The 27,024-nt window shown below is 44.3% G+C and overlaps 1 protein-coding gene across 1 annotated transcript in view; it reads left to right on the top strand.

The window, feature by feature from the left end:
- LOC143289184 (NFX1-type zinc finger-containing protein 1-like) overlaps window positions 1-25,759 on the top strand; it is a 51,955-nt gene extending 26,196 nt beyond the window's left edge. The window contains exons 14-24 of the mRNA XM_076598110.1: window positions 327-520; window positions 2,360-2,623; window positions 3,961-4,196; window positions 7,415-7,552; window positions 10,389-10,520; window positions 13,007-13,105; window positions 15,259-15,444; window positions 15,789-15,981; window positions 19,317-19,748; window positions 20,775-20,940; window positions 25,285-25,759. Of these exons, the coding sequence (XP_076454225.1) occupies window positions 327-520; window positions 2,360-2,623; window positions 3,961-4,196; window positions 7,415-7,552; window positions 10,389-10,520; window positions 13,007-13,105; window positions 15,259-15,444; window positions 15,789-15,981; window positions 19,317-19,748; window positions 20,775-20,940; window positions 25,285-25,481 (2,237 nt within the window). The 3' untranslated portion in view covers window positions 25,482-25,759. The remainder of the gene's footprint in view (window positions 1-326; window positions 521-2,359; window positions 2,624-3,960; window positions 4,197-7,414; window positions 7,553-10,388; window positions 10,521-13,006; window positions 13,106-15,258; window positions 15,445-15,788; window positions 15,982-19,316; window positions 19,749-20,774; window positions 20,941-25,284) is intronic.
- The last annotated feature ends 1,265 nt before the right edge of the window (window positions 25,760-27,024 follow it).

The raw sequence follows: 27,024 nt of genomic DNA on the forward strand, positions 1-27,024 counted from the left end.
AGTTTTTGTTCTGATTTTTTTTTTTTTCTGTTTTCCTTCTCTCCTCCTCCTACTCCTCCTCTCCTTCTGCTCCCTCTCCTCCTCCGTTTTCTTCTCTCTTATTTTTTTTTCCTTTTCCCATCTTCTTCTCTTCCACCTTGTTTGCCTTCTTCACCACCTTCTTCACCTTGTCCTTGTCTGTTCTCTTTAAAATGGTGTTGATGCTGCTGATGATGACGAGGATGATGATGATGTTTCCACCTTCTTCACCTTGTCCTTGTCTGTTCTCTTTAAAATGGTGTTGATGCTGCTGATGATGACGAGGATGATGATGATGTTCCCCACAGGACAGCTGTACCAGCTGAGGAGGCAGATGCCCAAGAACAGCCTGTTTGACGGCGTGCGTGTGACAGTGGTGGACAACTTCCAGGGCGAGGAGAATGACATCATACTTCTCTCCCTTGTCCGAAGCAACGAGGAGGGCAGGATTGGTTTCCTGAAGACGGAGAACCGTGTGTGCGTGGCTCTGTCCCGGGCCAAGGTTAAGTTCTGGAAATTGTGTGTGTCTCCCTGTCCGTCTTTGGGTCTGTTCTGAGGATGAATGAAATTGTCGGAACTTCTCTTTCTGCTCTCTTTTTGTGGTGATTGAAGAATATCTTCTTTTATGTGTGTGTGTGTGTGTGTGTGTGTAGTGTGGGAGTGTGGGATGGGGACATGAGACACAGAGATGCCAACTGTTACAATTTTGCCGTATCTTGTTACGTTCGTTTGTTCCTACGTCATGACAATGTCAGAATAGTTCAGACAAGTTCATTTTCGACTACATAGCATGGTTACATGCTTTCCTGTCGTAACATTACCCAGATGCTCTACACTTATCAATCATGAGGCCAGGGCAGTCACTACTAACCTTGGTCTCTCGTGATGATGCTCAGCTAATTGCGTGTGTGTTTACATTGAATCAGCATTGAGTGGACTAGTCAGCTTAATTGTTGCAGTTTCACTGTGTTGCAGGTAGGCCCAAGTGTTTGTATGCCTTGTAGATAAAATATACGTTTGCTGATGTGGCTCGGAGTCTGAGTGTTCCAACCATATTCAGAATGTTCCAACCAAATTTCCTGATTGTTCCTGTAAACACTTGACAGGGGCTGGCATCTCTGGACAGAGCACACACGTGTGTGTGTGTGTGTGTGTATGATGTGTGTGTGTGTGTGTGTGTGTGTGTACTGTATTAATAAGAATTAGATTGAGAATTGAGGGCGGAAAGGAATTATCGATTCTTTACAAAATAAGGACTAAGTAAAGTCACTGAAGTGAAAAGGTTGATTCAGACTTGAGGACTAAATTAATCCACAGACATAAATAAACATTTGTTTTATGAAGAGCAGTGGATATTTTATAATTTATTGTACAGAAATTATGTGTGACTTTGCTTTTGCAGGGTGAATTTTTTTTTTTTTCAAAGAAAAAAAACAGAAAAAAATATTGATGAGAGAATAGGGAAAGGGAAGAAGGTGCTCATAAATTGGTGGTTATCTTGACGGGCGCCATAGCCGAATGGTTAAAGCGTTGGACTTTCGATCTGAGGGTCCCGGGTTCGAATCACGGTGACGGCACCTGGTGGGTAAAGGGTGGAGATTTTTACGATCTCCCAGGTCAACATATGTGCAGACCTGCCAGTGCCTGAACCCCCTTCGTGTGTATACGCAAGCATAAGATCAAATACGCACGTTAAAGATCCTGTAATCCATGTCAGCGTTCAGTGGGTTATGGAAACAAGAACATACCCAGCATGCACACCCCCGAAAGCGGAGTATGGCTGCCTACATGGTGGGGTAAAAACGGTCATACACGTAAAAAACCCACTCGCGTATATGAGTGAACGTGGGAGTTGAAGCCCACGAACGCAGAAGAAGAAGAAGAAGGTGGTTATCAGACTATTGCCCACAGTTGTGCTCCTTTTTTTATTTTACCTTGTATCATGGAAGATATTTTCACTTCCGGTTCCCAAAGAGTGTTTATATGCATAAACTGTTCATGTGTAGTGGTGTGTTGGGGGAGGGGAGGGGGATGAGGTGGTGTATGGATTACGTGGTTGTATTACTGTATGTGTGTGGGGTGGGGTGGGGGTGGGGGGAGGGGATATGCAAAATATAAAAATACCTTGCAACAGATGAACAATATAACTTTTGTGAAGTGATCTTGTCAGTGTTTATGTATACTCTTTGAAGTAAATACTACCATATAATGCTTCGCTGATTTTGATGGAAATTGGAAAAAAAAAAAAAAAAGAAAAAAAAGAAGAACGACAACAGAAAAACATTAGTTTGTGAACTGAACTCAGCCTCAGTGTGGCCTGACAGACCTGTTTCTGCTGCAGATGGGTCTGTACGTCATCGCCAACTTTGACCAGCTGAGTGCTGACAACGACCTGTGGCTGACCATCACCACCAAACTGAAAGCTAAAGGACAGCTTGGAGAGACCCTGAACCTGTATTGTCAGAACCACCCTCGTGATGAGGGCCTGGTCATCAGGACGCCCAAAGATTTTGACAGGGCACCGGAAGGAGGCTGCATGAAGCCTTGCAAAGCCCGTCTGGACTGTGGGCATGTGTGCACCAGACTGTGTCACCCGTATGACAAGGTACTCATTTTTATCGACTGTTTATTTTTATGCTAAACAGGAAAGTTGTAGGGAAGGGGGTGGGGGCAGAAATAGGTTCAGGTAATTGTCTGTAAAAGACTAAGCTGATGGCGACAGCCACAGTCACTGATGCTGTATCTGTCAGTGGACAGATTGGGAACTGTTCAGTGGTTCACTCACTTGGAATACATCATCAGCAATGAAGGATCCAAACCAGAAATCCTTTCTTGTGGAGCAAACACAGCCTTCAGCACTGTCCAGACCTCTGGAAGGGCAGCTGAAGGAGAAGAAGAATCCTCTGTCATCTCACTTTGAAAATGTTTCAGCAACATTAGTATTGTGAGTGGGTGTTGGGGGGTAGAGAGAGACATACAGATAAAAGACAAAAGAACAACAGTTGCTGATGATCAGTCTTTTTTTTTTAGCTTCTTGTTTTGGGAGCCTAAAGAATGCAAGGGAGTGAGTTTCATTTTCAGTTTCAGTAGCTCAGTTTCAGTTTCAGTAGCTCAAGGAGGCGTCACTGCGTTCGGACAAACCATATACGCTACACCACATCTGCCAAGCAGATGCCTGACCAGCAGCGTAACCCAACGCGCTTAGTCAGGCCTTGAGAAAAAAACAACAAAAAACAAAAAAAATCCAGTAGCTCAAGGAGGCGTCACTGTGTTCAGACAAATCCATATACGCTACGGCACATCTGCCAAGCAGATGCCTGACCAGCAGCATAACCCAAAGCGCTTTGTCAGGCCTTGAGAACAAATCAATAAAATAAAATAAAATAAATAATTAATAACTAAATAACTAACTAACTAAATAATCATAATATAATTAAAATATAGGTAAATAAACAAATAATAAAAATAAAAATAAGATAAATAAATAGATAAATAAATTAAAAAATAAATAAATAAAAAAAGACAACAATGATGATAAATAAGCAAATAAATGTAAAAAAAAAAAAAAAGGAGACGCACATTCACACATACACACACATATGCATAACAGATATGCACCAAACAAGCAGTTTCACAGATATGAAAGCACAGTCAAATACACATAAACGTACATGAGTGAGAACGTGTGCAACACGAGTCATGAGCTGCACTGTTGACATGTATTGACAGGCAAATGAACCCTGACATAATGCACTGAACTGTGACCACGACAGTTACACCTGGGTGAAGAAGTGTTAGAGGAGGCTGATCATTTTCTATCCCCCCCCCCCATGCCCTCCCTCCCCCCGCCCCACCCCCATGGAATATGCCAATTACACCTGTGTCAAAAAGTGTGAGAGGAGGCTGATTATTATTATTTTTAATATGTTCCCACCCCCCAAGGACCATGCCAACTACACGTGTGTGAAAAAGTGTGAGCGGAGGCTGAACTGTGCCTACGGTCACCGGTGCCAGAAGCTGTGTCACCAGAAGTGCGGGGAGTGCCAGGAACGGGTGCAGAAGAAGATGCCCCTGTGCGGCCACATGCAGTGGATGATGTGTAGCCAGGAACCCATGGACTTCAAGTGCCAGGAGAAGTGTGACGCTGTGCTGGAGTGCGGCCACAAGTGTGGCGACAAGTAAGAACAGGGTGGGAAGGACAGGTTGGGTGGGTGGGTGGGTGGGTGGATCGATGTGTGAGTGGAAGCATGGATGGGGTAATGACGGGGAGTGATACCTTTTGTTTCAGTTCTCAAAGTGCAACTCTGCATACTCTGTTGTCTGTTTTCAGTTCAGTTCCAGTTTCATGCAGGTGTCAAAGTGTGTGAACTGATCCATCCACGTACTCTACACCATATCTGCTGAGAAAAAAAAAAACAGAAAGAAAAAAGGCAGATGTCTGATCTTTGCAAAAACCCAGCGCACTGATCTGACCTCGAAAGCCTACTGTCGCCCTATGACAGACACTTGTCTGTCCATGATCCAAAAATAGACTGCAGCAAACTACTGTCGCCCTATAACAGACACTGTCTGTCCGTGATCCAAAAATAGACTGCAGCAAACTACTGTCGCCCTATACAGACACTGTCTGTCCGTGATACAAAAATAGACTGCAGCAAACTACTGTCGCCCTATAACAGACACTGTCTGTCCGTGATCCAAAAATAGATTGCAGCAAACTACTGTCGCCCTATAACAGACACTGTCTGTCCATGATCCAAAAATAGACTGCAGCAAACTACTGTCGCCCTATAACAGACACTGTCTGTCCATGATCCAAAAATAGACTGCAGCAAACTACTGTCGCCCTATAACAGACACTGTCTGTCCGTGATCCAAAAATAGATTGCAGCAAACTACTGTCGCCCTATAACAGACACTGTCTGTCCATGATCCAAAAATAGACTGCAGCAAACTACTGTCGCCCTATAGCAGACACTGTCCATGATCCAAAATTAGACTGCAGCAAACTACTGTCGCCCTATAACAGACACTGTCTGTCCATGATCCAAAAATAGACTGCAGCAAACTACTGTCGCCCTATAGCAGACACTGTCCATGATCCAAAATTAGACTGCAGCAAACTACTGTCGCCCTATAACAGACACTGTCTGTCCTTGATCCAAAAATAGACTGCAGCAAACTACTGTCGCCCTATAGCAGACACTGTCCATGATCCAAAAATAGACTGCAGCAAACTACTGTCGCCCTGTAACAGACACTTGTCTGTCCATGATCCAAAAATAGACTGCAGCAAACTACTGTCGCCCTATAACAGACACTGTCTGTCCATGATCCAAAAATAGACTGCAACAAACTACTGTCACCCTATAACAGACACTGTCTGTCCATGATCCAAAAATAGACTGCAGCAAACTACTGTCGCCCTATAACAGACACTGTCTGTCCATGATCCAAAAATAGACTGCAGCAAATACTTGCTTTTTAATTACTGAAGCAAGTGATGAGAAGCCTGAGTTAAAAGATGAAAGACACAGAGAAACAGACTAACAGACATTAATTTCTCAGAAACTTTTCAAAAAGTTACAGCTGTTGCTGAATGGCAGCTCCGTGAGGGGTAAACGGTTTTAATTCCTTTTCTACATTCACATCCCCCCCCCCCCTCCCCAACTAAATTGATACGATTTTATGTTGAAGCTGCCCATGACTGAGCATAGACTTATTCACATCAGATATCAGAGTGCATACTGAAATTTCATCTTTTCCCCTGTGATGCCAAAGATACAGGTTTCCAGGTGTTTCATGGACTTGGTAGTAGGAGAAGAAATGTTTAATACATATTTTTTTCATTAAAGCAGTTGTCATTGTTTGTATGCAAGACTTCCATTTTTTGAAGTCAAGCGAATATTTTTTTCACTGAAATTCACAAAGTCTTACTTCTCTCATAGTTTTGTTTTCTTTTTTTCAGCAGAGTTTAGATGTCCTCTGTTAGTTTGGACATGATACTAATGTATTAAGGATAAATTATTGGTTAATTGTTGGAATTGTTCTCTGTGTAATGTGTCAGACACTATAGTACACAGCTTCTGTTGCCATCATTATTGCCAGCACCACTGAGTGCTTCTACCTCTATAACTACTGCTGTTGTTGCCTCTGCTGTCACCATTATTGCTGCTGCTGTTGGTTCTGGTGTTACCACTGTGGCTGCTGCTCTTGTTGCTGCTGCTGCTGCAAACTACTGCAGCCGTTGCTGCCAGCAATGCTGCCACTGGTTTTGCCACTGTTGTTTTTAATGTCAGGGGTGCTTCTATAGCTGGTGCTGCGAACAGTTCACAGGTCGGATGATTTTTCTCCACACCTGTGAATTTTGGAGAGTACGGTTTGCTTGTCCTGTGAATGTGTGTTCACCCCTGCACTTTTTGTCAGACTGCAGAATTTATGCAGCCTGTAAATTCAGGCCCTGTGACAGAATGGGTTAGGCAGTGGAATTCATATCCAGTGTTCACCAGTGATCAGGGGTTAAGGTGATGTTCCGGCATGGTGCTGTGTCCTTGAGACAGGCAATTTTCCTGCCTCCACCAGGGTGTGAATGGGTACCTCACTGCGCTTGGGGAAGGCTAGACACAGTGGACATGAATTCACTGACTCAGTTGCTGTAAAAGACTATTGGACAATAACCTTTTTTGTTTAAGAATTTTGTCTTCATATTTGAACTTTTTCCTCCTGGGATTGCATTGGTTTTGTTGAGCAAAATGAATGGCACTGATAAGAACATGAAAACAGTGGTAACAACCTTTCAAACTGAGGCTGCATTGATATCATTTCACCAAGGTTTAGCAGTGAAGGGATTGGATATCTCTACTGCTGCTGTGGCCGCTGTTACTCCTACCAGCCCACGACCACCACCATTGCCACTGTTGCTATAACACCAGGTCCTGCCACTGCTACTGTTAAGTTTCAGTTTTATTTTGTCAAGGAGGTGTAACTGGGTTTGGACAAAATCCACATACACTGTACCACATCTGCTAAACATATTCCCAACAAGCAGCATGACCCAACACGCTTGTTCAGCCCATGTGTGCTTATATGTTATTTGTATACACATCAGAGTTTATTTCTTTCTGCCTGAGGACAACTCTCGTTGCCATTGGTTCTTTTTCAGTGCGCCAAATGCATCCTGCACACCACACCTCTTTTAGCGTCTCGTCAGGATGATTAAACGCTCAGTTTGATTCTCCAGTCAAACTTGGAAGAAAGGGCAATAGCGGGAATCAAACCCAGGTCCTCACAGACACTGTATCGGCACATAAATGTTTGAACCATTCTGCCACCTTACTCCTGCTACTGTTAGTCTGCTGTGTTACTTGTGACGCTGCCACTTCAAGGCTGCTTCCAGGTGCGGGATGCGGCACAGGTGTTACGAGAAGGTAGAGGTGAAGCTGTTGTGTGGACACAAGACACAGATCCAGTGTGCTGACAGGCACTCAGCAGTCTGCGCCCAGAAGTGTGACAAGCTGCTCAAATGTGGACATCCGTATGTCTGTGCCTCTGTCTGTCTGTCTGTCCTTCTACACCTCTGTATGTCCTGTCTGACTGTTTCTCTGTCTGTCTGTCTGACTTTCTGTCTGCCTTTCTGTCAGTCTGTCCCTCTGTCAGTCTGACCCTGTCTGTCTCTCTGTCTGTCTTTTATCTACACCTCTGTTCGTTTGTCTGTCTGTCCTTCTGTCTGTGTGTCATTCTGTTTGTCCTGTCCTCTCTGCATGTACCTCTGTCCTGTCTGTCATTCTGTCCCTTTGTCTGCCCTTCTGTCTGCTATTCTGCCTGTCTGTCTGCCTGTCTGTCTGTCTGCCATTCTGTCTGGCTGTCCTTCTTTCTGTCCTTTGGCCAGTTGGTCTGTCCCTTTGTCTGTCTTTCTGTCAGTCCTTCTGTCTGTCTGTCCCTCTGTCTGTCCATATCTCTGTCAGTCCTTCTCTCTGTCTGTCCCTCTGTCAGTCCTTCTCTCTGTCTGTCCCTCTGTCAGTTCCTCTCTCTGTCTGTCCCTCTGTCAGTTCCTCTCTCTGTCTGTCCCTCTGTCAGTCCTTCTCTCTGTCTGTCCCTCTGTCAGTCCTTCTCTCTGTCTGTCCCTCTGTCAGTTCCTATCTCTGTCTGTCCCTCTGTCAGTCCTTCTCTCTGTCTGTCCCTCTGTCAGTTCCTCTCTCTGTCTGTCCCTCTGTCAGTCCTTCTCTCTGTCTGTCCCTCTGTCAGTCCTTCTCTCTGTCTGTCCCTCTGTCAGTCCTTCTCTCTGTCTGTCCCTCTGTCAGTTCCTCTCTCTGTCTGTCCCTCTGTCTATCCATATCTCTCTCTGTCTGTCCCTCTGTCTTTCATTATCTCTGTCTGTCCCTCTGTCAGTCCTTCTGTCTGTCTCTCTGTCTATCCATATCTCTGTCTGTACTTTTCTCTGTCTGTCCCTCTGTCTATCCACATCTCTGTCAGTCCTTCTGTCTGTCTCTCTGTCTGTCCATATCTCTGTCAGTCCTTCTCTCTGTCTGTCCCTCTGTCTATCCAAATCTTTGTCAGTTCCTCTCTCTGTCTGTCCCTCTGTCTATCCATATCTCTGTCTGTCCTTCTCTCTGTCTGTCCCTCTGTCTATCCATATCTCTGTCAGTCCTTCTCTCTGTCTGTCCCTCTGTCTGTCCATATCTCTGTCAGTCCTTCTCTCTGTCTGTCCCTCTGTCTATCCATATCTCTGTCTGTCCTTCTCTCTGTCTGTCCCTCTGTCTATCCATATCTCTGTCAGTCCTTCTCTCTGTCTGTCCCTCTGTCTATCCAAATCTTTGTCAGTTCCTCTCTCTGTCTGTCCCTCTGTCTTTCATTATCTCTGTCTGTCCCTCTGTCTTTCATTATCTCTGTCTGTCCTTCTGTCTGTCTATCCAGCTGTTTCATCTGTATGTTCATAAAGAAATCTTTCCTTTTTTTCACTTCAGCTTCACTTAATTCTTCTTGGTATTTCCTCTATCTCTTGTGCCAGATATGTGTGTGTGTGTGTGTGTGTGTGTGTGTGTATGCGTGTGAACAGAAGACGGTAAACAAATATACAAGCCTGTGTGACTGTAAGCACTGACATGCATGTAGCGGTGCGTACACCTCACAGTTTCCTTCACCTCTGGTCTGGTTCTGGGGCTGGGGTTTGGGGGCTGAGATACAATCTCCATGCACAAAATGCAAATTATAAAAAAAATCCCTTGCAACAAATGAACAGCATAACTTCTGTGAAGTGATCTTGTAAGTGTTCCTGTATACTCTTTGAAGTAAATTTGCTTCAATTGGTTTTTGATGGAAACTGATTATTTTTATTTGTTGTTATTGTTATTCTTTCAATATTCATTTTTGCGATTGTGTGGAATTTGGATGCATGTGCTTCCTGGACAAATAAGCCTTCATTGCAGGGGGAAAGAAAGTATTAAAAAAAAAGAAAATCTCAATGGACATATTAATGGACATATTAATGATATTAATCATGCATGAAGTTTCAGTTTCAGTTACAGTAGCTGAAGGAGGTGTCACTGCGTTCGGACAAATCCATATACGCTACACCATATCTGTCAAGCAGATGCCTGACCAGCAGCGTAACCCAACACGCTTAGTCAGGCCTTGAGGGGGAAAAAAAGGGTGAATAAATAATAGATAAATACATAAAAAAATAACTAATACCACTACTAATAATATGTATGTTAAAAGAGGGTAGTAGTGGTGGGGGTAGGGGTTGTACGGGGCAGGAGAAGAAGGAAGAAGGGGTAGAGTAGGATAACAGGCAGAGGATAGGTGCACAATCCACTGTCTCCTCATACCGCAGAAACGTGATGAAGTCAACTATAAGCGTACATAAATAAATAAATAAATAATAATAAAAAAAAAAAAAAAAAATGAAGGTGTTTTGGTGCATGCATTAAATTTTGCTACAGCTACCGCTGCTGTTACTTCTGCTGTTGGTGCTTCTTCTTCTTCTTCTGCGTTCACTCGTATGCACACGAGTGGGCTTTTACGTGTATGACCGTTTTTACCCCGCCATGTAGGCAGCCATACTCCGTTTTCGGGGGTGTGCATGCTGGGTATGTTCTTGTTTCCATAACCCACCGAACGCTGACATGGATTACAGGATCTTTAATGTGCGTATTTTGATCTGCTTGCATATACACACGAAGGGGGTTCAGGCACTAGCAGGTCTGCACATATGTTGACCTGGGAGATTATAAAAATCTCCACCCTTTACCCACCAGGCGCCGTCACCATGATTCGAACCTGGGACCCTCAGATTGAAAGTCCAACGCTTTATAACCATTCGGCTATTGTGCCTGTCGTTGGTGCTGCTGACACCTGGTCTTGTTATTCAGGTGTGTGGGCACCTGTGCTGGCTGCTATGGAGGACGCTTGCACAAGCGTTGTACACGTGGCTGTACCAGAGTGTTGGTGTGCGGACATGAGTGCGGGGATACCTGTTCGAACTGTCCACCCTGTGACAAACCGTGAGTGTGTGTGTATGTGTGTGTGTGTGTATATGTTAGTGTGTGTGTGTGTGTGTGTTAGTGTGTGTGTATGTCAGTGTGTGTGTGTGTGTGTGTGTGTGTGTGTGTGTTAGTGTGTGTGTATGTCAGTGTGTGTGTGTGTGTGTGTGTGTGTGTGTGTGTGTGTGTGTGTGTGTGTGTGTTAGTTTGTGTGTGTATGTCAGTGTGTGTGTATGTCAATGTGTGTGTGTGTGTTAGTGTGTGTTAGTGTGTGTGTGTGTGTTAGTGTGTGTGTGTGTGTGTGTGTTAGTGTGTGTGTGTTAGTGTGTGTTAGTGTGTGTGTGTGTGTGTGTGTGTGTGCGTGAGAGAGAGAGAGAGAGAGAGAGAGAGAGAGAGATCAGAATTTCTTGCACTGTAGTTTTACACCAGATGACTACTGGGTAAACAACAACAATGTTTGTCACCTTGGTCCTGTTTCACAGGATGGGTGAGTAATAACTTTTTTGTCATGTTGGGCCTGTTTCAAAGGATGGGTGTGTAATAACATGTTTGTCATGTTGGTCCTGTTTCACAGGATGGGTGTGTGATAACATGTCTGTCATGTTGGTCCTGTTTCACAAGATGGATGTGTAATAACTTTTTTGTCATGTTGGGCCTGTTTCAAAGGATGGGTGTGTAATAACATGTTTGTCATGTCGGTCCTGTTTCACAGGATGGGTGTGCAATAACATGTTTGTCCTGTTTCACAGGATGGGTGTGCAATAACATGTTTGTCCTGTTTCCCAGGATGGGTGTGCAATAACATGTTTGTCATGTCGGTCCTGTTTCACAGGATGGGTGTGTAATAACATGTTTGTCATGTTAGTCCTGTTTCGCAGGATGGATGTGTAATAACATGTTTGTCATGTCGGTCCTGTTTCACAGGATGGGTGTGTAATAGCATGTTTTTCATGTTGGTCCAGTTTCACAGGATGGGTGTGTAATAACATGTTTTTCATGTCGGTCCAGTTTCACAGGATGGGTGTGTAATAACATGTTTTTCATGTCGGTCCTGTTTCGCAGGATGGGTGTGTAATAACATGTTTTTCATGTCGGTCCTGTTTCGCAGGATGGGTGTGTAATAGCATGTTTTTCATGTCGGTCCAGTTTCACAGGATGGGTGTGTAATAGCATGTTTTTCATGTCGGTCCTGTTTCGCAGGATGGGTGTGTAATAACATGTTTTTCATTTAGGACCTCGCATCACCTGGCAGTATGCTGTGCATTTTTTTTTTAAATATTTTTTTTTACAGAAACATAAACAGCATAAAATAAAATAATTCGATTATAGAAAATAAACAAACACATTGAAATATGATGATATAAAAGACAGGCCCTACATGAAGGGAAACAATTGAAATGAAGTAAGAATAAGAACGTAGGCCATGTTTAGCAAACTGTGTACAACCACACATGCATGCATGCTCACACACGAGTGTGAACGCTCATGCACACACTGTATATCTTGATACACACATCTTATGAGAAATAGGCAGTCATGGTGAGAGCAAGACAAGCTGCCTTGTAGAACTGCCCTGTTCCATGCCCATTTGTGTTTCCAGAGGACAAATGGATGGATGGTTGGATTGATTGATTGATATGGATACTTATATAGCGCTTATTCTTGGTCAGAGACTAAGCTCTAAGCGTTTTACAAACACGGAGTCATTTGCACAGCAGACTGCCTACCTGGGTAGAGCAGACTGACGGCTGCCACTGGGTGCTCATCATTCATTTCCTGTGTCATTCAGTCAGATTTCAGGCATGCACACATACACACTCAGACATACATGTAACAGTTTTCGTGTATAATGGATGGAAACTTTTTTAGTGCCTATCCTTGGTCAGAGACCTAGCTTTAAGCGCTTTACAAACACAGAGTCAGGTACACATCAGGCAACCTTCCTGGGTAGAGCCGACTGACAGCTGCCATTGGGTGCTTATCCTGTGTCATTCAATCAGGTTTCAGTTACACACACACACACACACACACACACACACACACACACACTCTTACACAGACATGTAACATTTGCTTAATCATGGTCATGCCTCTGATCAGTAATTTGTCATGTGGACAGATGTGAGAACAGGTGTGTCTTTGAATGGTGATTGGTTATGTGAACAGGTGAAAAAACAGGTGTGCCTGTGAACGGTGATTGGTTATGTGGACAGGTGTGAGAACAGGTGTGTCTTTGAACATTGATTTGAGATGTGGACAGGTTTTGGCTTTGAACGTTGATTGGAGATGCGGACAGGAGTGAGAACAGGTGTGTCTTTGAACAGTGATTGGTAATGTGGACAGGTGTGGCTTTGAACGTTGATTGGAGATGTGGACAGGTGTGAGAACAGGTGTGCCTTTGAACAATGACTGGTTATGTGGACAGGTGTGAGAACAGGGGTGGCTTTGAACGGTGATTGGTTATGTGGACAGGTGTGTCTTTGAACGGTAATTGATGATGTGGACAGGTGTGAGAACAGATGTACTCACAGTGCTTGCCAGAAGACGTGTGGGAAGCTGTGCGTGCCTTGCATGGAGCCGTGTGTGTGGCGCTGCCCCCACTACAGGTACATCTTGTCTTGAAAAGTCATAATGATGATAATGATGATGGTAATGTGTATATATAGCACTTTCCTACTGCTTCAAGCGTTTTACAAAATAACATGTCAGTCAGAGACAAAGCACACCAGAACACACAGACATACATACACACACTTGCACACATATACACACGCAAACACATACACACAGAGAAACACACACACACACACTCATATGCATGCACAAACACACACACGCACACACACACACTCACACACACACACACACACACACACACGTGAAAGAAATAGTTGTGAATCATAGAATGCAGATTTGGAATGGGGTGCCTTGATTATGCTGAGATAACTTGAAAAGGAATGTATTTAAATTTGATTTTAAGAATGTGAGTGAGGGACTTTGATGGACTGAAGAAGGTTGTGAATTCCAGGTTTGTATAGCTGAAGAGCTGTTAGCTTCCTTGTCCTGTTTCTCTGTGTCGAATTTGGGAATGCAGAAGATTCTATCATCAGCAGAAAAGCAGAGAAACCTTGAAGGGGTATATTTGCTTTAACCCCTAGGCTGCCTGCATGACGAGATAACTCGTCATGGCAAGCATGTATGCTTCGCTGCCTGCATGACGAGATAACTCGTCATCGAAATATTCCGACTTTTCCCTGGTTTGCATTCACTTCCTTGGCAAAAATAGTGGTAGCTTTAGCCTGGGGAATCTCTCTAGATTCTATTCATAGCTAGAAACCCCATCTACGTCATGAAGCAGTCCTTTATTTGAACGTTTTGGTTGGGTCACTGTCCAAGTGTTTGCCTGACTTCTCTCCTCGCTCGCTCAACAAAATGTCGGACTGACGCCGTGCTCAAGACATGCGATCGTGACGAACTAAATCAAAAATGATTTCTTTCTTTAGCTGATGCTCAGAAAGAACTGAAGCGTAAATTCGAAGGAGAAGATAGAGATGAACATTTATAGGACGATCTGATAGAAAATAAAGGGAGCAATCAAGAGAGTGGCCAAGATGAAACTGTCAGTGAGTGATGTCAGCTGTACAGCTGTTAGCAGACGACAGATGACCGAATTAGCAGCAGAGCGATATTCTTGGCACGCAGCCAACGCGGTCTGATGAGAACTGAATCAAGTGACCGTGTGAGAGGGGTGAGGAGGAGGGGGGGGGGGGTGGAGACTGAGGGGGCGTGGCCTCACATCCATCTTATCACTTGGAGAAGTCACAATGTATTGTGTATCTATTTCTTAAAAAATATATATATATATATTGTGGTTGTTCTAGTATGATTTTGTGTTTGCAGATATCCATTTGTCCAGAAAATATGATGTTTTTGTGCAAATTACCTGACTAATGTTTGTAATGAACAAGTTGAAAATGTGACAAAAAACAAAACACTGATTTCAAAACAACAACATGTCACTAAAACTATATAAAATGGGAAAATAGCATGTGTTTTGTATTCTTTATTCATTTACCTTTCAGAAAATATATACTTTTATGGGTCTTTCTCCAATAACAAAGAGCACAGAATTTTTGGAAAATTTATACCCGTTTTTTGTGAAAAAACCCTGGCAAATAGATTTCACTTAAATCTTATTCTTCTGGCAGCGAAAGGGTTAAAGGAATTCTACTGAGGCACAGTAGTTCCAGAAATTACATGAAAGCAGATATATGAAATCTTGAAACTTGATTTGACGGGTGCAATAGCAGAGTGGTTGAAGCGATTGACATTCAGTCTGAGGGTCCTGGGTTCAAATCTCAGTAACTGAGACTGGTGGGTAAAGGGTGGAGATTTTTCAGATCTCCTAGGTCAAACATATGTGCAGACATGCTTGTGCCTGAACCCCCTTCATGTGTTTACGCAAGCAGAAGATCAAATATGCACATTAAAAATCATGTAATCCATGTCAGCGTTAGGTGGGTTATGGAAACAAGAACATACCCAGTATGCACTCCCCTCCCCAAAATGGAGTATGGCTGCCTACATGGCGGGGTATAAACAGTCATACACATAAAAGCCCACTCATGGACATACGAGTGAATGTGGGAGTAGCAGTCTACAAACAAAGAAGAAGACGAAGATGAAGAAGAGCCTTCTCTTTTTTCTGTTTTTTTTTTTCTTTTTGTTTGTTTTGACTTTTTGTTCTGTTTCCTTCCAGGTGCAAGAAGCTGTGCAGTGAGCCATGTGACCGGGTGAGGTGCACTGAGCCGTGCCCCAAGCGACTGGCATGTGAGCACCCCTGCATCGGCCTGTGTGGTGAGCCGTGCCCCAAGCTGTGCAGGGTCTGTGACCAGGACAAGGTCACCGAGATCTTCTTTGGAACTGAGGACGATCCGGATGCCAGGTACATCAGGGCAAGGAGGAGAGGGGTGTGGTGGGGAGGTAGAAAGTCATGTGTGTGTGTAATATTGTGTGTTTGTGTGTGTGATTGTGTGTGTGTGTGTGTGTGTGTGTGTGTGTGAGTGTGTGTGTGTTTGTGTGTGTGTGTGTGTGTGTGTGTGTGTTTGAGACAGAGAGGGTATGTGAGTGAGAGAGAATGTGTATATGTCTGTATTCGTATGTATTGGTGGAAGGAAGGTGGAAGGGTGAAAGATATAAGTCTCATTACTTACATTTGGCTTTTTTCTCAGAAGGGTTGTTGCACAAAAACAAAAACACCTGAAACTATGATGTCTCTCTCTCCCCCAGGTTTGTAGAGCTGGAGGACTGTGGCCACATGCTGGAGGTGTCGGGTCTGGACCAGTGGATGACCACCACCACTGACCAGCAGGAGGACAGTGTTCAGCTGAAGGCCTGTCCCCTCTGTAAAACCCCCATCAGACGTCACCTGCGCTATGGGTCTATCATCAAGACCCAGCTCCATGACATTGAGACCATCAAGGTAGGAGAGACTGTCAGGACATTGAGACCATCAAGGTAGGAGAGACTGTCAGAACATTGAGACCATCAAGGTAGGAGAGACTGTCAGAACATTGAGACCATCAAGGTAGGAGAGACTGTCAGGACATTGAGACCATCAAGGTAGGAGAGACTGTCAGGACACAGACCATCAAGGTAGGAGAGACTGTCAGGACATTGAGACCATCAAGGTATTAGAGACTGTCAGAACATTGAGACCATCAAGGTAGGAGAGACTGTCAGGACATTGAGACCATCAAAGTAGGAGAGACTGTCAGGACACAGACCATCAAGGTAGGAGAGACTGTCAGGACACAGACCATCAAGGTAGGAGAGACTGTCAGGACATTGAGACCATCAAGGTAGGAGAGACTGTCAGGACACAGACCATCAAGGTAGGAGAGACTGTCAGGACTCAGACTATCAAGGTAGGAGAGACTGTCAGGACACAGACCATCAAGGTAGGAGGGACTGTCAGGACATTGAGACCATCAAGGTAGGAGAGACTGTCAGGACATTAAGACCATCAAGGTAGGAGAGACTGTCAGGACATTGAGACCATCAAGGTAGGAGAGACTGTCAGGACACAGACCATCAAGGTAGGAGAGACTGTCAGGACATTCAGACCATCAAGGTAGGAGAGACTGTCAGGACATTAAGACCATCAAGGTAGGAGAGACTGTCAGGACATTGAGACCATCAGAGAAGGAGACTCCCTGAACACAGAGACCATCAAGGTGGGAGACTGGCTGAATATATAGACCATCCTGATGGAGCTGTGTGACCAAAATGGTGTCAAGAGATGTCAGATTAAAGTATCTCCACCCTGCTACAGTGACATTCAAAGTCTGGATCAGTTCCAGTGTCCAGGAGGTGTCAGAGTGAGGGGACAGATCCATGTCCCTTGCACCACATTTGCGTAAGGCAGCAGGTACCTGACCTGTGCACAGACCTGAGGCGTCTTGAGAGCCTGTCCTGGATTTGTGTAAAACACTAATAAAGAATAAATGATAAGATGATAATAGACAAGAAAGTAAATACATTAAAATGTTGTGAAGGGATATATATATATATATATATATATATATATATAAAGGCAAGAACAAAAATAGGTCTTACTCAGCTCACCCTCACTTTGGCACACACACCGACACAAGTGTGCAAATGCTCACACACAAACATGCAAGCACACCCACTTGCACATACATTTCGATACACAATGGACATGCAACAATTTGCAGTCTCACAGACACAAAGGCCCAGCTGTCAAGGACAAACAAATGTGCCCAGGCCCCACAGATCAAGATGGTTCAAATGAAGTCTCTAAAGATTAACCTCTTTTGTGCCAGGCATTATTTTGATTTGTTGTTCCTATTTGCCAAGCGGTTTGGGGTAACTGAGGGTAATAATTAACACACAAAAAAAAATTATATCATGCCAACTACTGCAAGAAAGTACACAAAACACATACTCTTCTGGAAGGAAAATGAACAGGCTATCAAATTCTGATAGTTTGAAGTTTATTTAACACAATGATTGTATATCTGCATGTCCTTAATAATAATAATAATGGTACTTATATAGCGCTGAATCTTGTGCAGAGACAAATCTAAGCGCTTTCGCACCAGTCATTCTCACGCACGCATAACTCTAAAACTGGAGAAACTAAAGACAAGGAAGAGGCAGGGAAGGGAGGCTATTTTGGGAAGAGGTGGGTTTTAAGGCCGGACTTGAAAGAGCTGAGAGTGGAGACTTGACGAAGCGAGAGAGGAAGTTCATTCCAATTGCAAGGTCCAGAGACAGAGAAAGAACGGCAGCCAACAGTCGAGAGTTTGAATCTGGGTATGCATAAGTGGAGTGGATCCGAAGCTGATCGTGTCCTTCCATTGCAGCTCCTCCTTAAGCCATGCCTGCTTACTCTGTGTTCACCATCACACAGTACCAAAGAGGTTAACAGTGACCCTGTTGGCCACAGTGCATAGGGAGTGAGCACTGTTCATAACTTCACCTGCTGTTTGATAATGCAGGCATGCTTTTCTAAAACCATGCTGTACATGTCATTCACTACTTGCACAAAACTGTTCACCCCCTTCATCACTCTCTCTCTCCCTCCCTGCCCTGGACAAGTGGATGGTTTGTATTTGAGGTCTGCTGTAGGTCAACCACAGAGCTATACTCGGCATCATGTTCCACTTTCTCACCTTTGCTGGCCATATCTAGCTCTTCAGCTGTCCCCACCCCTACCTTCAGACACACACACACTCATTCTCTCTCTCTCCCTCCCCCCTTCCTCTCTCCCCCACTTTTCTCTCCTCCCCCTCCCTCTCCACCACTCTGTCTCCCTCCCTCCCTGTCTCTCACTCCCTCTCCCCCCCCCCCCTCCGTTTTCTTCTCTCCCTTCACACACACAGGCACACACACACACTGACCAGCACACATATTCTTTCACCTTTTCATCTTTTGGCGAACCACAACCCTCTTTTTCCACCTCCAACACCCCCCCCCCCTCCAGTGTTTAACCATCCCCCCTTCTTTTCCTTTGTAAATATTGCTCACCTTTTTCTCTGTTCTTTTTTTCTTTTCTTTTTTTCTCTCTGATTACTCCTCACAGTTCTTAGTTTTACCTCTGTCTTGGTTTTGCCCTCTCTTTTCTTCTCCATTCTCTATTTTTCTCCCCATGAAGAAGGGCCTAGGGCCCGAAATGTCGGGATACTCTCTTCATAGGACAAGTCACCACCTACAGGTTAGTCTCAGCCGTTTTCTCGCCTGTCCCCACCCCTTTTCCTCTCTGTAAAAAATCATTCTAACTTTCAGTCACGTCAAGCAAACCACCCAGCAAGATCTTAATTGTTTTGTTGTAACACTCTGCAGTTTCAAGCAATTATGGTAAGGTTGTGGTTTGTCATCCTCTGTTTTGAAAGCATCATGAATGGGGTATTGACAATAACATCCAGAAATTATCATACAGAACGTGATTGGCTCTTGCTTCTCATGGATAATTAAAGTAAGCATATCAAGGTTTCTGACTGGTGGCTACTGGGACACATCAACTTTGAAACAGAAGTGTGAAAAATCCTGAAATGACACTGATGAACAAAAAAAATGTCACGGGGCAAATTGTGACACATTTTTCATGATGTATGTATATATCATGAGGTTAACTCAGTACAAACTGCCATTGAACTGTCTCATGGGCACACATCGTCTTCCTCCACAGCGCACACATTACGTTCAGTCATAAAACTGCTTGAACAAAACGAAACCTTCAACAGCAAAAGTGCCAGTGACAGACTAGATTCATTCTTGACCTGTCCACAGCGCCAAATGCTGGGAGACGAACACAAGCGAGAAGCCACACTGGTCACCCTGAAACAGACAATAATATCTGAACTGGATCCTTACTACCGACTGCTGAGGGTGGAAATGATGGAGACGGAAGACCAGTCGACACTGGGGGGGCTGGTGGCCGTGGAGAACGCCATGAAACTGCTGGACGAGACGAAGAAACTGAGGGACAAGGCGATGAAGAAACTTCACGGGGTCTCTCTTCTGGAGGGGATCAGACAGTTTGAGGAGTGGATCTGTACCCCTCGCCTGGTGTTTGGGGACCAGGAGAGGGAGGACGCCCAGACTGAGGTCCTGAGGCTGAGGCACTGGCTGGCTCTGCTCAGCTTCAAGGAGGTTCAGGGCAGGTACTCTGTTCCTGAGAAAGAGACCAAACTTCTGGCAAGCGCCGTTCAGTTCATGAAGGTCAGTTACAAAAGGAAATGTGTGTGTGTGTGTGTGTGTGTGTGTGTGTGCGCGCGCGCGTGCGTGTGTGTGTGTTTTAATATAAAAAAACACACACAAAAAACAAACAACATCATTTTAGACATTGCTTCAGTACATAGTTTGGATGTCAGCCATGCAAATACTGATGACTCAGATTATACCTTTGTGTGTATTGTTTGTGTCATATTTTATGTTATGAAGTATTTTCACATGTGGATTTTGTGTATGAAGTCTAGGCCGCTCTCCCAAGGAAGATCATGTTACCAAAGCCTGGTGGTGGTCTTTTTTCTTTTTTCTTTACTGCCAGCATGTATATGCATTTCTGAATGTATCAGACTTGATGTTCTTTCAAGACTCGGCCAGGGACAGGTCTTCTGTGTGTATGTGTACATGTATGTATGGGGCACCAACTTGTTTAGTAACTTTCTGAATCCACCATTTTTATGTTTCATTCACTAAACATTCTTTTTGGGGCCAGAAATGATCGTTCATCACTTTTTGAAATACATGTATATGTGTCAGTGTGTATATGTGTGCATTTTGAGCATTGGCATGTGTATGTGTGTATGTGTGTGTGCAAAGTACATTAGTGTGTGTGAGAGAGAGACAGAGAAAGAGTGAGGGAGAGAGAGAAAGAGAGAATGTGACAAAAGACACTGACACAAAAGACAAAGAGATGACAAGTAAAATGTCTGAGAAAAAACCCAAAAACAACCCTCCCCAAAAAAACCAACCATCATTGTATAGGAGTCCATGCTCCCATGCTGTTTCACTGGCACTTTGGTTTCCTCACACATACATATGTTCATCACAGTTCTATGGCTTTGTCTTCAGCCATGTTCACATAAAAAAAAAAAAAAAAACCCAACAAAAACAAGACACTCACCCAAACCCCACACACCCACATATGCACCGTCCTGCACCCCACAAACACACACACACACACAAACACACACTGAACTGAAAGACTGTTCAGAATGGACATGCATGTATGTCTTCTTCCAGAACGGTAACCTGTACACCCCAAAAAATCAGGAAGTGGTGACCAGTCTGCTGAAGAAGCTGGAAAAGCTGGTTCCAAAGTCTGGGCTGGGCATCAGTACTGAGGAGAAGGACATGGTTCTCAAGGCCATGGCACTCAGCCAGGGCCACTGGTTCAAGTGTCCCAATGGTACGTAGCACTTTTCACTTATCACTCCACTGGTTCAAGTGTCCCAGTGGTACATAGCACTTTTCACTCAGTGCTCCACTGGTTCAAGTGTCCCAAAGGTATGTAGCACTTTTCACTTATCACTCCACTGGTTCAAGTGTCCCAATGGTACGTAGCACTTTTCACTCAGTGCTTCACTGGTTCAAGTGTCCCAATGGTACATAGCACTTTTCGCTTATCACTCCACTGGTTCAAGTGTCCCAATGGTACGTAGCACTTTTCACTCAGTGCTTCACTGGTTCAAGTGTCCCAATGGTACGTAGCACTTTTCACTTATCACTCCACTGGTTCAAGTGTCCCAATGGTACGTAGCACTTTACACTCAGTGCTCCACTGGTTCAAGTGTCCCAATGGTACGTAGCACTTTTCACTTATCACTCCACTGGTTCAAGTGTCCCAATGGTACGTAGCACTTTTCGCTTATCACTCCACTGGTTCAAGTGTCCCAATGGCACGTAGCACTTTTCACTCAGTGCTTCACTGGTTCAAGTGTCCCAATGGTACGTAGCACTTTTCACTTATCACTCCACTGGTTCAAGTGTCCCAATGGTACGTAGCACTTTTCACTCAGTGCTTCACTGGTTCAAGTGTCCCAATGGTACGTAGCACTTTTCACTTATCACTCCACTGGTTCAAGTGTCCCAATGGTACGTAGCACTTTTCACTCAATGGTCCACTGGTTCAAGTGTCCCAATGGTACCTAGCACTTTTCACTCAATGGTCCACTGGTTCAAGTTTCCCAGTGGTACGTAGCACTTTTCACTCAGTGCTCCACTGGTTCAAGTGTCCCAATGGTATGTAGCACTTTTCACTTATCACTCCACGGGTTCGAGTGTCCCAATGGTACCTAGCACTTTCCACTCAATGCTCCACTGGTTCAAGTGTCCCAAAGGTACGTAGTGCTTTTCACTCAATGCTCCACTGGTTCAAGTGTCCCAATGGTACGTAGCACTTTTCACTTATCACTCCACTGGTTCAAGTGTCCCAAAGGTACGTAGCGCTTTTCAATCAATGCTCCACTGGTTCAAGTGTCCCAAAGGTACGTAGCGCTTTTCACTCAATGCTCCACTGGTTCAAGTGTCCCAAAGGTACGTAGCACTTTTCACTCAGTGCTCCACTGGTTCAAGTGTCCCAAAGGTACGTAGCACTTTTCACTCAGTGCTCCACTGGTTCAAGTGTCCCAATGGTACGTAGCACTTTTCACTCAGTGCTTCACTGGTTCAAGTGTCCCAATGGTACGTAGCACTTTTTGCTCATGTTATGTAGCACATTTCACTCAATGTTTCACTGGTTCAAGTGTCCCAGTGGTACGTAGCACTTTTCACTCAATGTTCCACTGGTTCAAGTGTCCCAATGGTACGTAGCACTTTTCACTTATCACTACACTGGTTCAAGTGTCCCAGTGGTACATAGTACTTTTCACTCAATGCTCCACTGGTTCAAGTGTCCCAATGGTACGTAGCACTTTTCACTCAATGCTCCACTGGTTCAAGTGTCCCAATGGTACATAGCACTTTTCACTCAGTGCTCCACTGGTTCAAGTGTCCCAATGGTACGTAGCGCTTTTCACTCAATGCTCCACTGGTTCAAGTGTCCCAATGGTACATAGCACTTTTCACTCAGTGCTCCACTGGTTCAAGTGTCCCAGTGGTACGTAGCGCTTTTCACTCAATTCTCCACTGGTTCAAGTGTCCAAATGGTACATAGTACTTTTCACTCAATGCTCCACTGGTTCAAGTGTCCCAATGGTACGTAGCACTTTTCGCTTGATGCTCCACTGGTTCAAGTGTCCCAATGGTACGTAGCACTTTACACTTATCACTCCACTGGTTCAAGTGTCCCAATGGTACGTAGCACTTTTCACTCAATGCTCCACTGGTTTAAGTGTCCCAATGGTACATAGCACTTTTCGCTTATCACTCCACTGGTTCAAGTGTCCCAGTGGTACGTAGCACTTTTCACTCAGTGCTCCACTGGTTCAAGTGTCCCAATGGTACATAGCACTTTTCACTCAGTGCTCCACTGGTTCAAGTGTCGCAATGGTACGTAGCGCTTTTCACTCAATGCTCCACTGGTTCAAGTGTCCCAATGGTACGTAGCACTTTTCACTTATCACTACACTGGTTCAAGTGTCCCAGTGGTACGTAGCACTTTTCACTCAATGCTCCACTGGTTTAAGTGTCCCAATGGTACGTAGCACTTTTCGCTTATCACTCCACTGGTTCAAGTGTCCCAGTGGTACGTAGCACTTTTCACTTATCACTCCACTGGTTCAAGTGTCCCAATGGTACATAGCACTTTTCACTTATCACTCCACTGGTTCAAGTGTCCCAGTGGTACGTAGCACTTTTCACTCAGTGCTCGACTGGTTCAAGTGTCCCAATGGTACGTAGCATTTTCACTCACCACTCCACTGGTTCAAGTGCTCCAGTGGTACGTAGCATTTTCACTCAACGTTCCACTGGTTCAAATGTCCAAGTGGTACACAGCACTTTTCACTCAACACCCAGCTTCTATCAGAGACTGACATAAGCGTACAGTTGGGCTAACTAGCAAAATGAGAGCTGTATGATTAGTGGTTTCTGTACTGTAATGGGAATTCATACACCGCTTGGTGTTTTGTGAAGGACTGTCACTCTCAAACTAGGAGGCAATATTGCATTGTCTCTGAGTGCTGCAGACTGGGGGCTAGTTGGCCTTCTGGAACCATCCCAACGCTGACTGTCCTAAAGCCCTTTTGACTGAGAAAGTGGGGATGTAACTTGGACAATGTGGAGTGATGCCCTAGAGGTAACGTGTCTGCCCAGGAAGCGAGAGAATCTGAGCGCGCTGGTTCGAATCACGTCTCAGCTGCCGAAATTTTCTCCCCCTCCACTAGACCTTGAGTGGTGGTCTGGACGCTAGTCATTCGGATGAGATGATAAACCGAGGTCCCGTGCGCAGCATGCATTTAGCGCACGTAAAAGAACCCATGGCAACAAAAGGGTTGTTCCTGGCAAAATTCTGTAGGAAATCACTTTGATAGGAAAAACAAATAAAACTGCACACCGGAAAAAAAAAAGGGTGAGCTGTAGTGTAGTGACGCGCTCTCCTTGGGCAGAGCAGCCCGAATTTCACACAGAGAAATCTGTTGTGATAAAAAGAAATACAAATACAAATACAAATACAAAAGAGACTCTCCACTATGATCAAAATCTAGCCCAGATAGTTGGAACAGCCTCTGTTCTGATGGTCATAGTTGGACTTGACTGACTGTCATATATGTAGTGCAAAAACAAAAAACATGCTTTCTTTCATATCACATCTTATAACCACATTCAGCTTGGAATTACCTTTTAATGTCAATGTTAGCATGTAGGTAGGACGTTTTCAATTTGATTGCTTGGCTGGTATGGGGTTGTGATTTGATTTCATCATCAGCTGGTAAGGAGTCCTGTTTTGATTCCTTCATTAGCTGGTAAGGAGTCATGTTTTCTTTTCATTGTTAGCACATACAATTGTCCATTTCTTTGTGAACCTCCTCCTTGCCCTTGCCACTGGACATGAGCGTGCTCATGAACAGGAAACATGTCTCTGAATATTTAAGAACAATCCCACACATCATAACACCCAAATGTTCCATGATAATCGATATTACCAGTCTCAGCATGTAATTTGTGAACAGTATCCCTGAACCGTATCAATGATGATCTATTAGCAGGCCATGTCTATGTGACTTGCATCCCTGAACTGCATCAATGATGATCAATGTGCAGGCCATGTTTATGTGACTTGTATCCCTGAACTGCATCAATGATGATCTATGTGCAGGTCATATCTATGTGACTTGTATCCCTGAACTGCATCAGTGATGATCTATGTGCAGGCCATATCTATGTGACTTGTATCCCTGAACTGCATCAGTGAAGATCAATTTGCAGGCCATATCTATGTGACTTGTATCCCTGAACTGCATCATTGATGATCTATGTGCAGGTCATATCTATGTGACTTGTATCCCTGAACTGCATCAGTGAAGATCTATTTGCAGGCCATATCTATGTGACTTGTATCCCTGAACTGCATCAGTGATGATCTATGTGCAGGTCATATCTATGTGACTTGTATCCCTGAACTGTATCATTGATGATCTATGTGCAGGTCGTATCTATGTGACTTGTATCCCTGAACTGTATCATTGATGATCAATGTGCAGGTCATATCTATGTGACTTGCATCCCTGAACTGTATCAGTGATGATCAATGTGCAGGCCATATCTATGTGACTTGTATCCCTGAACTGCATCAATGATGATCTATGTGCAGGCCATATCTATGCCATTGGAGATTGCGGCGGAGCCATGCAGGAGTCACGGTGTCCGGAATGCAAGGCAAACATCGGCGGAACCAATCATAGGCTGCTTCAGAGCAACACACTGGCTTCCGAGATGGATGGTGCCAGGTATGCTGCCTGGTCGGAGCAAGCCAACCTAGACAACTTTGCTCTGGATGACCTGATTTAAGGGCACCACTCACCTGGGATGACCTCTGTGACTAGCTCCACATGGAACAATCTTACTGCAGGAGAAGGCAAGTCTCTACCCTGGAAAACTGGGCAGTGTAGCCTACTTTGTGGAGGAGGAGGAGAAGGGATAAACTGGGCAGTGTAGCCTGCTTTGTGGAGGAGGAGGAGGGATAAACTGGGCAGTGTAGCCTGCTTTGTGGAGGAGGAGGAGGAGGGATAAACTGGGCAGTGTAGCCTGCTTTGTGGAGGAGGAGGAGGAGGAGGGATAAACTGGGCAGTGTAGCCTGCTTTGTGGAGGAGGAGGAGGAGAAGGGATAAACTGGGCAGTGTAGCCTACTTTGTGGAGGAGGAGGAGGAGGAGGGATAAACTGGGCAGTGTAGCCTACTTTGTGGAGGAGGAGGAGGAGGAGGGATAAACTGGGCAGTGTAGCCTGCTTTGTGGAGGAGGAGGAGGAGGGATAAACTGGGCAGTGTAGCCTGCTTTGTGGAGGAGGAGGAGGAGGAGGGATAAACTGGGCAGTGTAGCCTGCTTTGTGGAGGAGGAGGAGGAGGAGGGATAAACTGGGCAGTGTAGCCTGCTTTGTGGAGGAGGAGGAGGAGGAGGGATAAACTGGGCAGTGTAGCCTGCTTTGTGGAGGAGGAGGAATTTTGTTTAATGGCCTGTAACATGTACCGGTGATTATTGACATTTTGTTAAAGTATAAATTTTCACATTTGAATGTTGACATTTAAAGGTAGAAGCGGACGGGAGGGGGTTGAATGGTGAGTTGTGGGAAATGAGAGATGGATGCCCATGCTATCTGCAGCAAGTATTGTTGTGTATGAAATCAGACACACAGCTTTCTGTGTAAACCAAATGACATATATACAATTTGCACATACTTGTAGCATTGGATTTGGGTTTTTTTTTCTGTTTTGAAAGCATGTTGTTCATACATAGATTAAGAATCGGTTTGAAAACCTTTTTTACGTGAAGTTTTCCATCTTATACTTGAAAAATATTTAAGATTTATTTTATTCTATGTATTTATTCAACAGGCTGAGACTTTGTAAAAGGTTCTGTATCAGAGTGGGGGTGAAACTAGCTTTTCTTCAGTTTGTGTGTTGTGAAAAAAAAATCCAGACTGTTTTTTGAGTGACAACTTTGTATTCTTGTGTTTTTGATTGACAGCTAGATCTTGTGTTTTTGAGTGACAACTATGTAATCCAGTGAAGTCAGCCTGTATGGGATTTTTTGTTTGTTTTTGTTTTTGTTTAACTTACATTTTAAATTCAGAAAGTGAATCAGATAATCATACTTTAGTAGCAGTTTGAAAAGTAGTTGCTGTTTTTAAGCAGTTGAATAGTGTTCTTTTATGATTACCATAGTTACAAAAAATCATCTTCTGTAGGAACATTTTCTTCTGATTATTCACAGTCTTCACTTGGGGAATTAGTTCTTGAACTGAAGTGGGTGAGCAACAGATGAGGTGGTTGAATGGCAGGAGCACTGGATTCTCACCTGAATTTCCTGTGTTTGTTCCTCAGTTCCAGCACACCTG

Source organism: Babylonia areolata, chromosome 13, assembly GCF_041734735.1.
Source record: "Babylonia areolata isolate BAREFJ2019XMU chromosome 13, ASM4173473v1, whole genome shotgun sequence".
Classification (NCBI taxonomy): domain Eukaryota; kingdom Metazoa; phylum Mollusca; class Gastropoda; order Neogastropoda; family Buccinidae; genus Babylonia; species Babylonia areolata.